This window comes from Tiliqua scincoides, chromosome 15, assembly GCF_035046505.1.
Source record: "Tiliqua scincoides isolate rTilSci1 chromosome 15, rTilSci1.hap2, whole genome shotgun sequence".
Lineage (NCBI taxonomy): Eukaryota > Metazoa > Chordata > Lepidosauria > Squamata > Scincidae > Tiliqua > Tiliqua scincoides.
The window spans coordinates 641,340-657,500 of NC_089835.1; the positions used below are offsets into that span (position 1 = coordinate 641,340).

At 51.4% G+C, this 16,161-nt stretch overlaps 1 protein-coding gene and 1 pseudogene across 1 annotated transcript in view; both read right to left on the reverse strand.

The window, feature by feature from the left end:
* Positions 1-4,458: 4,458 nt before the first annotated feature.
* The window catches only part of LOC136635205 (putative transcription factor Ovo-like 1), a 12,309-nt gene continuing 606 nt past the window's right edge, over positions 4,459-16,161 (reverse strand). The window contains exons 2-4 of the mRNA XM_066610350.1: positions 9,301-9,491; positions 8,589-8,775; positions 4,459-4,757 (exon numbers count right to left, since the gene is read on the reverse strand). Of these exons, the coding sequence (XP_066466447.1) occupies positions 4,459-4,757; positions 8,589-8,775; positions 9,301-9,491 (677 nt within the window). The remainder of the gene's footprint in view (positions 4,758-8,588; positions 8,776-9,300; positions 9,492-16,161) is intronic.
* LOC136635355 (5S ribosomal RNA) lies at positions 11,013-11,132 on the reverse strand (annotated as a pseudogene).

Below are 16,161 nucleotides of genomic sequence, written 5' to 3' on the forward strand. Positions count from 1 at the left end.
ACCCCCCCCCAGCAATGCCACTGTGCACAGCCTTCTGGGTCACCAGGCAGCAGACACAACTGCCCAGAGCATCCCTGTCTCCTGTGCAAGGAGGACCTCATGGCACCCACACAGAACAGAAAGATGCGGTCCAAACGGGACCATTGTGCAATGGTGATGACTTTGGCCACCGCAGCTCTAAGCAGCAGTGGTGTTGGTGCTCTAGTAATCCTGCTCTAGTAATTTTATTCTCTGATTTTTCTCCTCTGCTGGGCCTGTGGTCTTCTGCTGTAATAGGGTGGTCTTCTGCCACTTGTCCTCTCCTGCCACTGGAGTGGAGACTGTCTGCATCCACTGCTGCTCCTCTTGTTCCCTGGATTGGAAAAGGAAGAGTGGGATGGTGGAAGAGGAAGTGTAGAGAGTGATGGGCGACAGGAGCATGAACTGAAAGTCTGGGGAAGGGGTGAGTGGGGAGAGCATTGGCACCTGTTGTAAAAATAAGTACCTTTCCCTCCCCAATTAAATTGCTCTCGCCTGTTATGGTAGCATATGACAAAGAGGAAGTACAATTCCTGAATCCCAAAACAATGTCCGAGAGGCTTTTTCCTCAGTGACCCCAACCAAAACTTCCTTCCTGGCTTGCCACCTGCTCCGGCACTGATCCCCTCACTGCAAAACATGGTCACCAGTTCAGAAGTGGTTCCACAACCAGGCCTTTGGCTTTCAGTGGTAAGTGTCATGCTTTGTTTTCCTGGGCCTCTCTTGCTTTGAAAATACTTTAAAATGTTCAAAAACAGTTTGAAAATGAACACGCCCTTTTCCCCCCTTGAGAAATAGTCTTGACAGCTGCCAAACACTTGGAATCAGAGGCCGCTTCCCGGTGCAGAGGATGTACGGAATTACTAAGAGCGCCTCCTTCGGAGAACATTAAAAAAATGGTTTTTTAAAAGCTGCCATTGAAAATTTATCTGCAGTTCCTGAGCACCCTCTTGCGGTGACAGAGCTTATTTGCTTTGAAGGCTTCTTCCAGGCAACTTTTCCCAGTGCTGGGAGCATGAAGATAGTTCCCAACCCAACAGGGCTTTTCTGATGTTCTTAAACCCAACCCCCCCCCCCCAACAAAACGGGGCATTCTAGCCACCTTGAGCAAAGATGCTCGACTTTGGACAGGACCAAAAATGACATCTACTCCAGTGTCAAGCCATCCATTTCTAAAGACACCTCTGCCCTGAAGCTTGTCACCAAAACAGATCACCCATCAAGCTGATAAGGTTTTCTGGATACTGAGTGAAACCCCAGAGGGCAGAAGGAGGCGGAAACGCAACACCATTTGCTTCCAGGGCAGTCCAAGGGTCCATTTCTGCCTTGCCCATAGGTGTACACCTTTGGTCCCTGTTGTGTATATGTGGTGGCAATCCTCCTGTTTGGGCAGGAGGTCTGGTCTAGAGGGTTGAGCCTCCATTTGTCTGAAGATAACATCTGAAGGTCGCCAGTTCGAGGCCACCTGCACCGTGCGACCTTGAAGCAGCTGACAAGCTGAGCTGAGTTATTCCATCTGCTCTGAGCATGGGAGGATGGAGGCCAGAATGTGCGACTAGGTCAAGAAAGAAACATCTGAATGTTGTGGTTTCTTGAAAGATGGAACCTTTCAAATTGTAAAAATCCCTACGGGGATTTAAAAATTGCCTGCCTATGTAAACCGCCTTGAATAAAGTCCGAGGAGAAATCTGATGACCAATAAAGGCGGTATAGGAATACCTGTATTATTATTATTATTATTATTATTAATATTAATATTATTATGTCGTGAGAATGGATGATGGCCAGATCCCAAAGGATCTCCTCTATGGAGAACTCGTGCAAGGAAAGCGCCCTGCAGGTAGACCACAGCTGCGATACAAGGACATCTGCAAGAGGGATCTGAAGGCCTTAGGAGTGGACCTCAACAGTTGGGAAACCCTGGCCTCTAAGCGGCCTCTGCACTGCACAAGCCTTCAGCCTCAGGAAGGATGAGTTTCACTAGGTGCAAGACAGGATTGCACCCCAGGCTGCAGCTGAGGCTGTTAATGGCTGTTCCCCCACTTTCAGAATTTGAAATCTTATGGTTTGTTCTGTCCCAACCCTAGTTGAAGCACATGAACAAAGATTACAGAAACAAAAGCAAATGTTTTTAGGAATAAAGCGAGCATTTAAAGGGGGTGCAGCAAGTACAATGTCACAGAAACTAGGCTGTTAGTGTTCCCTAGTAGTTGGAAGCCATTCAACACTCAGTTCTGTTTTCTGGCTTTGTGTTTCATTGTGTCCTCTTCTGCTCCACTCCCCTTTCAAATCTTGGGAGGAGTGGTGCAGATGGACAAAGAGAAACATATGCAAAGGACATTCACACCACCAGGCTGCTGCCTGAGGCATCCAACTCTGTTGACCACAAAGGTGGACCAGCCCTGATTTCCCCTGCAAACCAAGCTGTAGGGGGACTTATGCCAACTCTCTCTTCAGGGGCCGGATCAAGCTCCAAAGACCCTGTGCTGGCCCTCCTCTCTAGACCCAAGATAGCCATGCGGGCATTCTCTCTGGGGCTGTACTCTGGGTGGCACCATGCCTGGAATGGTGTTACTGAAATTTAAAGAACAAAAAAAGCACTCAGACACACCCAGTATTCATTTCATTTATTATAATGAACAGAAGAAAAACAGTTGGCTATTAATATAATAATAATATAATATAATAAAACCCAAAGTTCATAGGCCTGGCTCCTCCCCAGAAGTCTGAGAAAGGCAACCTTTATGTAAACAAGATTTGCACCCTTGTCCATCCACTTCTTTTCACATAAACAAGATATGCCAAGGTTGGTTTCTGTGTGTAACTGTGCCTGCACAGCAACAACACACCAACCCACACCTACACCTCACACCCGGGTGTGCTTGCACACTCCAAGGACACTAAGTCCACACTGGGTCTTGATGTACAAGAGGCTAACAGTTCCAGGTAGAGAGTGCAAATGTTCCATCCCTGACAGCAGTGGAGACAGTTTCACTAAGACAAGCCCTGTCTTAGCCCTGGAGTCCCCACCCAGGTTTTCCAACTTCTGACAGTCAAAAGTGTAGTTTTTTTCTCAATTAAATTGAAGGCGGGGCCAAAAGCAGTCATGGAAATATGGAGGAGGAAAGAGTGGAAACCTAGAGTGGCTCTAACTCTCTAGCCCACCACTCTTCTATCTTTCATGCTTCCTGAATTTAAACAGGAAAAAGGGATTGGAGCAGAAGAGGATGACTGAGTGAAGACACTCTAGCCCAAGCATGCTCAAACTTTCAACTTTAGGGATGCTGGACCTTTAACAAGTATGTAGAAGAGAGAATTTCAGCAGGTGCAGCTTGTCATCTGTGGTGCAGATGACAAGCTGCACCTGCTGAAATTCTCTCTTCTACATACTTGTTAAAGGTCCAGCATCCCTAAAGTTGAAAGTTTGAGTACCCCTGCTCTAGCCTATCACTCTCTTTTACAATTTGTCTTCTGCTTCATTCCCCTCTTTCTTGTTGAATCCAGGGAGAAGCAGTGGAGATAAGTGACAGCACATCCCTTCTCCTCCAGTCCACCTGTTTCTTGGGCAGGCCAGTTATGGGTGGAGACAGCTAAGAATGACTGGTACAAAGGAATGCAGCGGACTCGTACAAAGAGACAACAGGGAGCCTGTTGAAAGACTAAGAAAGACATTCTTAGCATCACTTATAAAAAAAGAGCACTCTTGAGGCTCAGAACCACCCAGACAAGGAACTTGCCCCCCTGCCAGCTCCCCATTGCTGGATCCTTGTGGCTACTTGAAGGAAAGGCACTTTTGACAAGCACCGTGTGCTTTTTTAAAAAAATCATCATTCATCAACATACATAAAAGCATCCGGCAGCACTTTCCCCAAGGCTCACTGCCTGTGATCTTGGGGGTGGACCAGGAAAATGCACCATTCATTTTCATTCAGAAATTTAAGTTCTGGGACAGAACTCACCCCCAGGAATGCACCTGGCTCCTTCTGATGTCACCCCCTCCCCGCACAAAATATCTTTGTTTCTGTACCATCATCCACTTCAGTATTGGCCGTGCCCCACTGGCAGCTTTCTTGTCCTTTCTCTTCAAACCTAAGCAGAGGGTAGGCAGGTCCTGAAGCCTGAAGTCCAAGGAGGTGGGGACTGAGCAAGGCTTCCTTCCTGCTCACCAGACCTGAAAACCAGGGCAGCAGCCCCTCTGGTGTGGTTCATCCGTCCTTAAAGCCCCAGAGGTGGATTAGCAGCTCAACCCAGATCAGTCTTTTGCCTTCATCTCTCTGTGCAGAGCCTCCAGAAAACATTGTGTGTCTCCTTTTCTGCTGGGGGGGAGGGGGAGAGTGGATACACCAGCATCCCAGCTGGAGAAACCCTGAGATAGGAGAACTGACTTTGTGGGAGCCAGCAGGCTGCAGGCAGAGCTGCCCACCCAAGGCTCCCCCCATTTTAGAGACAAGGGGTGTCTTGTAGCAAAGTAGGGCTGGCAGTGCCGTGGAGCATGGCGGAAGCCTTCCGCGAGGCCTTCCGCAGCAGTGGGCTGTCCGGGTGGCGCTCCTGGAGGTGGCGCAAGTGGCCCTCCTGGCTATCAGCCGTGGAACCGCAGTCCTCGCAGACGTAGAGCTTGGCCCGGCGCTCCTTGTAGGCATAGCTTTGCTGCACGCCATGGATCTTCTTCAGGTGCGACTCCAGCGAGCAGCGCTGGGTGAAGGCCTTGTCGCAGAGGTCACACTTGTAGGGACGCACACCTGGAGGGGGAGTAAGAGGGAGACGGGGGCTCAGAGGTTGTCTGTACCAACAGGCCAAACACAATACGATTTGGATACATCTCTGAATGACCACCGTCTCATCTTATCCTGCAGCTCCTGCCCCTCGTCCACTGAGGTCAGGGGCTTGGAGTTTTCCCCTTTCCTGACTACACGTGCACTTACAACTCCTCTTTCCCCTTCTCCAGCAAATCAGGGATTTCCATTACCTAAAATACAACTGGAGTGGGGGAGGAAGGAGTTTGCACGGAGGATTTGGTGGGTGGACTTCACTTGTGTCCACAATCTGGTTGGTTGGTAACCTTCAGTCTCGAAAGGCTCTGGTATAAGCCTACTGCACCCGGTATTCCCAAGCGGTCTCCCATCCAAGAACTAACCAGGCCTGACCCTGCTTAGCTTCCGAGATCATTATTAGCTTCCTGCTTCTAGCTTCCTGCTTCTAGCTTCCTGCTTCCTGCTAAGCTTCCTGACCCTGCTTAGCTTCCGAGATCATTCCGAGACCCTCCTGATTTTAGAAATGGGTTATGTCAGAATGCCAGATGCAAGGGAGGGCACCAGGATGAGGTCTCTTGTTATCTGGTGTGCTCCCTGGGGCATTTGGTGGGCCGCTGTGAGATACAGGAAGCTGGACTAGATGGGCCTATGGCCTGATCCAGTGGGGCTCTTCTTATGTTCTTATGATGGTATAAGCCTACAGCACCCGGTATTCCCAGGCGGTCTCCCATCCAAGTTCTAACCAGGCCTGACCCTGCTTAGCTTCCAAGATCATGGTCTAAGCCTACAGCACCTGGTATTCCCAGGCGGTCTCCCATCCAAGTTCTAACCAGGCCTGACCCTGCTTAGCTTCCGAGATCATGGTCTAAGCCTACAGCGCCCGGTATTCCCAGGCGGTCTCCCATCCAAGTTCTAACCAGGCCTGACCCTGCTTAGCTTCCGAGATCATGGTCTAAGCCTACAGCGCCCGGTATTCCCAGGCGGTCTCCCATCCAAGTTCTAACCAGGCCTGACCCTGCTTAGCTTCCGAGATCATGGTCTAAGCCTACAGCGCCCGGTATTCCCAGGCGGTCTCCCATCCAAGTTCTAACCAGGCCTGACCCTGCTTAGCTTCCGAGATCATGGTCTAAGCCTACAGCGCCCGGTATTTCCAGGCGGTCTCCCATCCAAGTTCTAACCAGGCCTGACCCTGCTTAGCTTGCAAGATCAGACGAGATCGGGCATGTGCAGGGTAACAGCTGCTGCTTACAAGTCTGGTTGGCTCTCCAAATCTGGGATTCAGAAAGAGTTCTGCATCCTGGAGTTCAGTGGTTCCCAACCTTTCGGAGCCTATGGACCACTGAGGCAAAAATTTGAGTTGTTGTGGACCACACACAACCCTCCCACACTACCCTCTGCACACAAAAAATATAATTAAATTTGTAATAGTTATAGAAAATATTTGTGGGTTGCTTTTGCTGCTAGATGCGGGTGGTCCATTCTCAGCCCTCTCTGCTGGTCTGTGTGGGAAGCACTTGCTTCCCACTGGAAGTGGACATCGGAAAAGATCAAAGATAACATCTAACCCTAACCCAAAAGATAAAAAGACACTGGAAGTGATCAAAAGCAATCTTCTCTTTTCCCCTGCCTTGAGGACCATATCTCAGGGTCTTGCGAATCACCTGTGGTCCACAGACCGGTTTGGAACTAGTTGGGTTGCCAAATGCTCATTTTCTTGGGACTTCATTTCAGAGGTGTTTTGTTTTTTTTCCTGAGCAGAAGCACAGACTGTGCTGTGCTCGTGGCATTCCTTGGTGATGGCAGAAGACCTGACAAATGGGGACATTCTGAACACCTGGACTGGGATGGAAGTAGGTGCATTTTGTTCAAGGACCTGCTTTCAACAGCAGCCTTGCCAAATGCCCCCAGGGTGGCCACCCCCTGCTCGATCCTGAATGGTACAGCCTTTGCACAGGCACCATTTAGCCTGGGAGAAACTTTTCCTTCATGAAACTACCCATCTAATTCTAAAGTTCCCATCCAGTGCTTCTAGAATTGTAGCCAAAACACAAGGAAGGTAGAGGCTTACAGCTTCTTACTGAACAGCATAGGCTTGCCAAAAACCCCAGAAGGGGCAAAAAAAGCCCCCAAATGTGTGGCTTCCAGGAGGGTCTAAAGGCTCGTGCTTAAGAGAGAGAGCCTGGATTTCTAAGAGTGGGGAAGGAGGGGAAGGACTTTCAGTTTCAACTTCAGTGCAAGAAATGTTGAGAAGAATGAAAGAGCTGGAAGTGACCCACAAGGTCATCTAGTCCAACCCCCTGTGATGATGAGGAAATCCTCCTGGAGCATCTCTGGAGTATTGTATGACTGCTGCTTGAAAGAGAGAAAGGATTGATGGGCTGGAAACAAAGAAATATAGTAGAAACCGGAAAGAACAGTTACAAGAGAAAGGGGCAAAGGCAAGGCTGTTAGAAGTTCCAGGCTGAAGACTTCAGTCCAGCCCACCCCAACCCCCCCGCATCCTCAGGAACCCAGGACATTCAGGGCATGTCCACTAAGCCCAGAGGGACTGATCCTGCAGTAGCGTTTTGTGGGATCCCCACTTGTGTGCACTTACACAGAACCCAGGCAATCAGAAGTGCCTATGGTTCTGTACGTGAAACAAGGCAGCAGAAAATTGATTAATCAAGATGATTACTGGGCTGGGGCACCTTTCTTATGAGGAAAGGCTAGGGTTAGGGCCTCTTCAGCCTAGAAAAGAGGCGCCTGAGGGGGGACATGACTGAGACATACAAAATTATGCAGGGGATGGACAGAGTGGAGAGAGAGATGCTCTTTACACTCTCACATAACACCAGAACCAGGGGACATCCACTAAAATTGAGTGTTGGGAGAGTTAGAACAGACAAAAGAAAATATTTCTTTACTCAGAGTGTGGTTGGTCTGTGGAACTCCTTGCCACAGGATGTGGTGATGGCGACTGGCCTGGACGGGGATTGGACAAGTTTCTGGAGGAAAACTCCATTACGGGTTACAAGCCATGATGTGTATGCGCAACCTCCTGATTTTAGAAATGGGTTATGTCAGAATGCCAGATGCAAGGGAGGGCACCAGGATGAGGTCTCTTGTTATCTGGTGTGCTCCCTGGGGCATTTGGTGGGCCGCTGTGAGATACAGGAAGCTGGACTAGATGGGCCTATGGCCTGATCCAATGGGGCTGTTCTTATGTTCTTAACTACAATTCCCAGGAAGCCTTGCAGGTCTCTTGTTGTCTGGTGTGCTCCCTGGGGCATTTGGTGGGCCGCTGTGAGATACAGGAAGCTGGACTAGGTGGGCCTATGGCCTGATCCAGTGGGGCTGTTCTTATGTTATTATCGGGCATAGTTTCTACATATTTAGTGGATCCCAAGGTGTGCCAAAGTGGGCAAGGGTGTACACTAAGAGAAAAAGGAGTCCTTTTAGCTTATCACACTGAAGCATGTTCCAGATTTCAGGAGAGATTTTTTTAAATGCTCAGTTCATCTCAGTTGAATAAGACACAGGAAAATGGAAGTTGGGAAGAGAGGGATTCACCTGCATCTGGGGGATAAGGAGAGACACACGTGCCCTCTCCCTGACCTTCCCTTCACAACTGAGAATCCACACAGCACATAAGATAGTGGCAAATCTCCACGCCATGTGGCCGTGGGTTCTGCAGGTTAAATTGTGCCCTGCCTGAATAGCTTCCTTCCATTAGTCCTGGGCCCACTTCCAAAATCAGCTTCATTCAGCTCTACTGAGTTAGAAGCAAGCAGGCTGTTTCCCACCTGGCAGCCCCCCCACCACACACGCAGAGCTCACCTGTGTGGGTCCGGACATGGCGCTTGAGGTCAAAGGTGTCATTGAAGCCCTTGTTGCAGTACGGGCAGAGGTGCCGCTTCACCTGGCTATGGCATTTCAGGTGACGGTTCAACATCCGCTGGTAGGAGAAGCCCTTCTGGCAGAAGGGGCAGGAGAACAGGTCACCTGGGCCCTCGCCCTGAGTCACCTGTGAAGAAATCGGGCAGCGTTCACACACACGGGGCAAAGGCAAACAGTCCTTGGGCGCTGGGGGCAGGGCCAGGCAGGCATTCCTGCCACTGCTTTACTAACTTCCAGGGTCACCTCCAGTATCCCCAACTCCGCCCACCACTAGCCTTTTCTGCTCCCGCCACCTTGGCTCAGTCAGACAAGGAAGGGGGAGTGTAGAGGAAAGCAGAGTTGGTGACACTCTAGCCTACAACTCCCCTGTCCTCTCCTCCACACTTCCTTTTCTGCTCTGCCTTTTCAAATCCGAGAAGCAAGAAGAGAAGCAGCAATGACAGAAGTTGAGGGGGAGGGTTGATGGATGTGGGCAGCAAATATCCACCCACCCAAGCAACAAATCAGCCACCTCACAAATGCTGCCCAGGCCCACCTCTGCCACCTGAAAGAATTGTAACTGGAGAAGCCAAACATCAAATTGAGGACCTTCCGTATGCAGGGCACGCGATCTGAATTACAGCCTGTCCCCTCCCTCTTTATCAAAACATACCTTAATCTTGGGGCGCAGGAACCCCGACTCCTCTTCCTGGGTTATCCCACTGGGGACCTGGGCTGTGCAATGAGGCTGGGTTGCTGTGTAGCTGGAGTCTCGGATGGACATATCCAGCGGCATTGGGTACGAAGGGGGCTCGGCAACGGAAGGTTCCAGATCCTTCCATAGCGCATAGCCGCCCAGCGAGACTAAAAGATGGGGAAAGAGAGAAGACATTGAGCCAAAAAAATGCATTAAGCATACAGAGTGCATGTGAAACAGAAGTGGCAAAGGAAGACCCCGGGGGTTGGATCTGGTCCACAGGAGCCTCCACTCCAGTCCTCCAACGGCCCCCCAACCATGTTGGACAACCCAGTCCTTGGAGCCTCCTCCCGCATGTACACCCAGCGACCACGACACCTACCCACCCACTCAAATGCAGCAGCAGTGTGCACATGCGTGGAACAAGGGTGCATGGTTGGCAACCTTCAGTCTCGAAAGACTGTGGTATAAGCCTACAGCACCCGGTATTCTCAGGCAGTCTCCCATCCAAGAACTAACCAGGCCTGACCCTGCTTAGCTTCCGTGTTCATGGTAGAAGCCTACAGCACCCGGTATTCCCAGGCAGTCTCCCATCCAAGTACGAACCAGGCCTGACCCTGCTTAGCTTCCGAGATCATGGTCTAAGCCTACAGCACCCGGTATTCCCAGGCGGTCTCCCATCCAAGTACTAACCAGGCCTGACCCTGCTTAGCTTCCGAGATCATGGTCTAAGCCTACAGCACCCGGTATTCCCAGGCGGTCTCCCATCCAAGTACTAACCAGGCCTGACCCTGCTTAGCTTCCAAGATCATGGTCTAAGCCTACAGCACCCGGTATTCCCAGGCGGTCTCCCATCCAAGTTCTAACCAGGCCTGACCCTGCTTAGCTTCCGAGATCATGGTCTAAGCCTACAGCACCCGGTATTCCCAGGCGGTCTCCCATCCAAGTACTAACCAGGCCTGACCCTGCTTAGCTTCCGAGATCATGGTCTAAGCCTACAGCACCCGGTATTCCCAGGCGGTCTCCCATCCAAGTGCTAACCAGGCCTGACCCTGCTTAGCTTCCGAGATCATGGTCTAAGCCTACAGCACCCGGTATTCCCAGGCGGTCTCCCATCCAAGTGCTAACCAGGCCTGACCCTGCTTAGCTTCCGAGATCATGGAATAAGCCTACAGCACCCGGTATTCCCAGGCGGTCTCCCATCCAAGTACTAACCAGGCCCGACCCTGCTTAGCTTCCCAGATCATGGTATAAGCCTACAGCACCCGGTATTCCCAGGCGGTCTCCCATCCAAGTACTAACCAGGCCCGACCCTGCTTAGCTTCCCAGATCATGGTATAAGCCTACAGCACCCGGTATTCCCAGGCGGTCTCCCATCCAAGTACTAACCAGGCCCGACCCTGCTTAGCTTCCCAGATCATGGTATAAGCCTACAGCACCCGGTATTCCCAGGCGGTCTCCCATCCAAGTACTAACCAGGCCCGACCCTGCTTAGCTTCCAAGATCATGGTATAAGCCTACAGCGCCCGGTATTCCCAGGCGGTCTCCCACCCAAGTACTAACCAGGCCTGACCCTGCTTAGCTTCCGAGATCATGGTATAAGCCTACAGCACCCGGTATTCCCAGGCGGTCTCCCATCCAAGTACTAACCAGGCCTGACCCTGCTTAGCTTCCAAGATCATGGTATAAGCCTACAGCACCCGGTATTCCCAGGCGGTCTCCCATCCAAGTACTAACCAGGCCTGACCCTGCTTAGCTTCCGAGATCAGACGAGATTGGGCATGTGCAGGGTAACAGTTGCTGCATGTGTGCATGCTGACCAACTAAGCACAAGGAAGCAGGTCTTCTGTCCAGGAGCAGCACTGGTCTTAGAGAACTGGCCGCAGACAATGCTTCCAATTCCAAGAGACCATGAACAGCGCAAGTCACGTGACCACAAAACAACACGTAAAATATTCAATGTATCAGCAGGAACCAAAGACACAACGGTCATTATGAGAACAGGTCTGCACTGTGGCCTTTTGTACCAGTTCCATAGTCCCATAAGGACCTCGAGCCAGAGGGTTTGCCCAGACTTGCGTGAGAACAGGCCTGAAGTATTGGCGGGGGGAGTAACCCCTTCCCACTATATCACCAACCTGCACATGTGAATAGACAAGGAGGTTAAGAAGTGGCAATTGCATGCATGCTGTGTGTGGGATTGATGGGTGAGAAGTTTAAAGAAACTGGTAGTGATTAAACTAACCCAAGAGAAGAAAATGCTGCCCTGAAAACATGGACCCAGAAGACCAGTTCCCCCCCCCCCAGCTCTGCCCTCCACCCTGGATCACGTTCACATCAATCTTCAGAAAGAGCTTCAGAATAGTCAGCAGCAAAACCTGAATGGGATTTCATCCAAGTGCAAAAGAACCTCTATGAGGGGGGTGTGGCCTGAAAATTGGGACCATATCTAAGACTCCGATACTAGTCCTCATGAGGGGAACTCCGGTGGAAGTGCCATGGGATTCTCTCTCCCCCCCACCCCCGCCTAAAACCCCCACCCCCACCCAAAGACAGGTGTAACAGTGCGTAAACAGCTCAGAACCGGTTAACCGGGATGTTATTGGAAAGCCCAGCCCAAGTAGTTAATTAAGTGTTTCCGGGCCGGCGCCACAGCTCCAGCTCCTGTCACCTGCCTTGGGGGTGGAGTGGGAGGGTGCGTGTTGCAACCACCCTCAAACTCATCCAGGGAGCATCACCAAACTTCCCGTTCTCTCCCTGGCTCCGTTGCAAAATGAAAGGACACCTCAGCATTAGGCAGGGCCCCGGCAGGATGACCCCACGTTGGGCAAACCCACCCTCAAAAGGCAACTGGAGCAGAGGACCGTCCAGCCTGCAAGCTGTCAGCAGAAGGCTGACCAAGAGGTGGTGAAAGGCTGATTGGCGACAAGCAGGGGTGGGTTTTTTTCCCTCTGCCAGTCAAACAGACTGTTCTGGAATACGTTGCAGACCAGAGAATCCACCTATGCCAAAAGACAAGAACTGCCAATAAAGGGCATTGGCTCACACTGCCCAGAAGCCTTCCTTGCACACAAGCAGGCTGTGTGTCACCCTGATCTGCGTGGAGGCATCTGGAGTGAACCAGCAAATCACAGCCTGTCAAATTTATCTGGGGTTTTTTTCCCCCTTGTAGATAATAATAATTATTATTATTATTACAAGCAGTATAAAACGTTTCACGCCAAACTGCTGCAATCCGACTGGAGAGATGCCAGATCTCAACCCTCCCTGAAAGGCAAGACTTCAGCCTGTTGCTTTACAAGACTGATATACAGGGCTCAGTGGGGGTTATTTGTGCACTCTGCACATGCTCAGAGCCACCCTGCTTGAAAACTGATTTCCTAAATCTAAATGTCAGCTTAAATGAAGCTGAACTCCAAGGTTCTGTTTTCCTCACATTCTGGGCAATGTGGAGGGGAGACGTTTCTAACAGTGGACGTTGGACCCCGACACCTGCTGACTGACAGGCTTCCAGGCTTTGAACCAATGGCAAGTCATGCATAAACTCCCCAAGTTCTGCTTTCCCACCTGCTTGTCACGGCAGTCTTCACCTGTTGACTTTCCACCTGTTGTGAAGCTGAAAGGCACAACTGAGGTGACAAGTTTGAACTCATGCCTTCTCTCAGCGCTCATGGTCTTAACTGCCCCTCACCAGGAGAGCAGGTGTCAAAGCACAGCCTTTAAGAGGTTTGGGGGTGCACAGGTTTCAGAGGGCATTCGCTCTTGTTTCAAACTCCAGGGCTCAGAGGTTCTGGAACACATGATGAAGATAAACCCTCTGAGCAGGTGCAGAGCACCAAGAGGTGCCCAACACCCAGTCAATCTGTCTAGCTCAGTATTCCCAGCCCTATCCAAGGATACAGACAATTTGGGGCTGGCTCCTTCTGCCTGCAGAGCAGTCATCCAACCACTGAGCTCTTCTGCCTTGGGACAAACCACTGTTATAAGCTCAAGTCCCTTATCTTCAGTGCAGAAATTAAAAAGGGTGTCCTGCTTTGCAAGGGCTGTTAAAGAGATGATGCAAGACAATTCATGGAAAGCACCCCAAAATCTTCGAGATGCAGGCTAGCTGTTCCTTTTCTGCCCCACCTACATTCAGGGAGCTCTGGGCCGTGTACAAATTTCACCCTCGCTTTTGTTGTAACCTCACAACAGCCCTGCAAGGTAGGCCAGACGAGAGAGATTGGGTGAGCCTGAGTTACTCCACGAGTTTCATACTTTTTTGGGGGGGGGCCTTAAACCTGGGGTGCAACTGTGGTGATGAGAGGATAGGAAGCGACTAAAACTGAGAGCTAGCGTGATGGTGGTGAGTGTCCGATTAGTAGCTGTGAGTCCTGAGTTCAAATCCCCACTTGGCAATTGGACCAACCACTGGCTTTCTGTCCAAGCCTAAGCTTGCAGGGCTGTGGTGGGGAAGAGATAAAGAGGGAACAAGGTGTGCTCCCCCTCTGCTCCTTGGAGCAAGGGCGGGATCTGCATGCAATAAACAAACAATCCAGCAAGAACAATTCTCCACTCACAGGCATAAGAAAGAACGAGTCTGCCCTCCCAGCCTCCTCTCAGGCACCAGAAATTGCCACATCAGGCTGAAGAAGGGGGTGGGAAGGCACCGAGGACACACCAATCAGTCATGCTGGGAAAGTGCAACCTCCAGGTGCAACCTCAGGAGACTCTGAGCACAGTCGAGCTCAGAGTACCAGTTGCAGGGGAGCGAAAACAGTCCAATTTAGCAGGGCTCTCAGTAAAAGTAGTGGGCCATGCGTGGAAGGGGACCCCTGAGGGAGTCCAACTGGGAGGGTTTGGTGTCGGGGCGGAGGGCAGTTTTGTCCCTCATTGTAGCTCCCCAACTGCATCTCCTGCCCTGACCTTGCCCCATATGGATCAATGGCAACTAGTCCATTTTATACGAAAGTCAAGGTGTGTGACAGGGAGTGGGGGCACCACTAGCAGCTGGGGGGGCTAAACCTGCCACAACTTCTGAGAAGCTAACCTCTCTACAGCCCCAGCTCTCCATCAGCAATAGCAACCAGGGCTCAATTTCTTGGTCACACCACAGCGTGATGGAGAGCAGGGCTGGGCGCCTGGGAGCTGCTGCCCACAGAGGCACCTGAACAGAATGAAACAGGTCTCTGACCCGTGAGGCTTACAATGTCAACGTGGAGGGCAGGTGGACAGGCGGCGGCAGCAACACGAGCCAAATGCAGCCGGCACAGCTTTGGGGGACGTGGTACTTGCTGCAGAGCGACTGCTTGCCTCCTCGCAGGGCTGGTGTGGGGACAAAGAGGAGGACCTGTGTACCCCAGCCCGGCTCCTGGGTGGAAGGACAGGACAACCAACCTAAAAAGCCAAGCAAGGCTGGAACAGAAATGACAGGCCAGCCGTTTGGCAGCCCAACGCAACGCTGCCGTCCTCTCCCCAGGTCAGCAGATTGGAATCTATGGCGGAAACCTCTGCCAGGCTTCCAGCATGATTAATTAGGAGCTAATTACAGACTCCCCAAGTTGAGCCCTGTGATGCTGGCTAAGGCAGGCTGGCTTTACAAGCCAAGGGCTGTGCACCCTCCTTGTCCCTTCGGGGCTCTTCTCAGAGTCAACAGCCAGTGTCACCTAATGCTGCAGTAGCCACCTGCTACTATTAGCCACAGTAGCTAGATGGAGCCTCCATGGCCAGGAGTAGTATATCTCCGAATGCTCCTTTGTCAGAGAACAAAACAACTGGTATGTTTTGGCGTCCTCCTTACGCCCTGCCTCCCTAAGTCATCTGACGGGCTGCTGATGAAACAGATCAGATTAAGACAAACCTGGCAATCAGACCTGGCATCCGACACCTGCTGTGAGTGGCTGAGAGCCCAGGCCGTCAGTCATCCCTTCTGCACAAAGGGTACAGTGCCTGATCATTAGAGAAAGCAGAATGAAATTCCTGGTGGAGTAGCCAGGAACCGTGGCGCCTGATCCTTAAGGGCAGTAGAGGTCTAGTGGGCACAGCAACAAAAATGGGCTGTCTTGGCACCAGAGTGGCACCCAACACCAGCAGTCTGAGTGGCATCCAAGCAACAGCCGGCTGTGAGACAGGACTGCCCACCTCTGCTGGCTTTGTAGCTATGCTCAGACTTAAGCAACTGACACAATTGCACACCACTTCCCCTCTCCTGCATCCCTGCCTCTGTTGTCTCCATGTCTAGATTGTAATCCCTCCAGGGCAGGGACCTGTTGGAGGCGGAGACTGCGAGGAGACAATGCTTGGAACAAGGTTTCTGCTGTGTCTGTGGGAGGATAATTACCGTTAAGAGTGGAATCCTACCACACATGTTTACTCCAAAGTAAGTCCCACAGCAAGCCTGGCTCCCAAAACAGCCTGCCTAGAATGGGAGCTTGAAGTATTCTCACCCTAGCCAGGACTCCTTGCCTTTCACAACTGCACAGCAGGCAGAAATTCAACAGGTTTTTAAGCATGACCATTTTATTCCATGTATGTCGTGGTGGCTTCCTTTTGGGGTGGGTTTTATTAAAATAAAGTTGCCTTGAGGAGGCTACCACCACCGGAAGCCAGGGCGCTGTGCAATTTCTGCCTCTTGTGTGGGGCAAGCCCTCCTGGGGGACCCAACAACCCTGTTCCCCAGTTGTGCAGGTGGCGTGAAGGCGGCCAAACTGCAGACCAGGCCGCTGATCCCATTAGTCGAGGTGGTGGGCCTGGCATGGAGGCCACAGACTGCCCGGGAACTGAGCTCCCTGGACGGCCTTGGGCAAGTCACTCCCGTTGGGCCTCAGTCTCTCCACCTGCAACATGGGGATAAGGAGA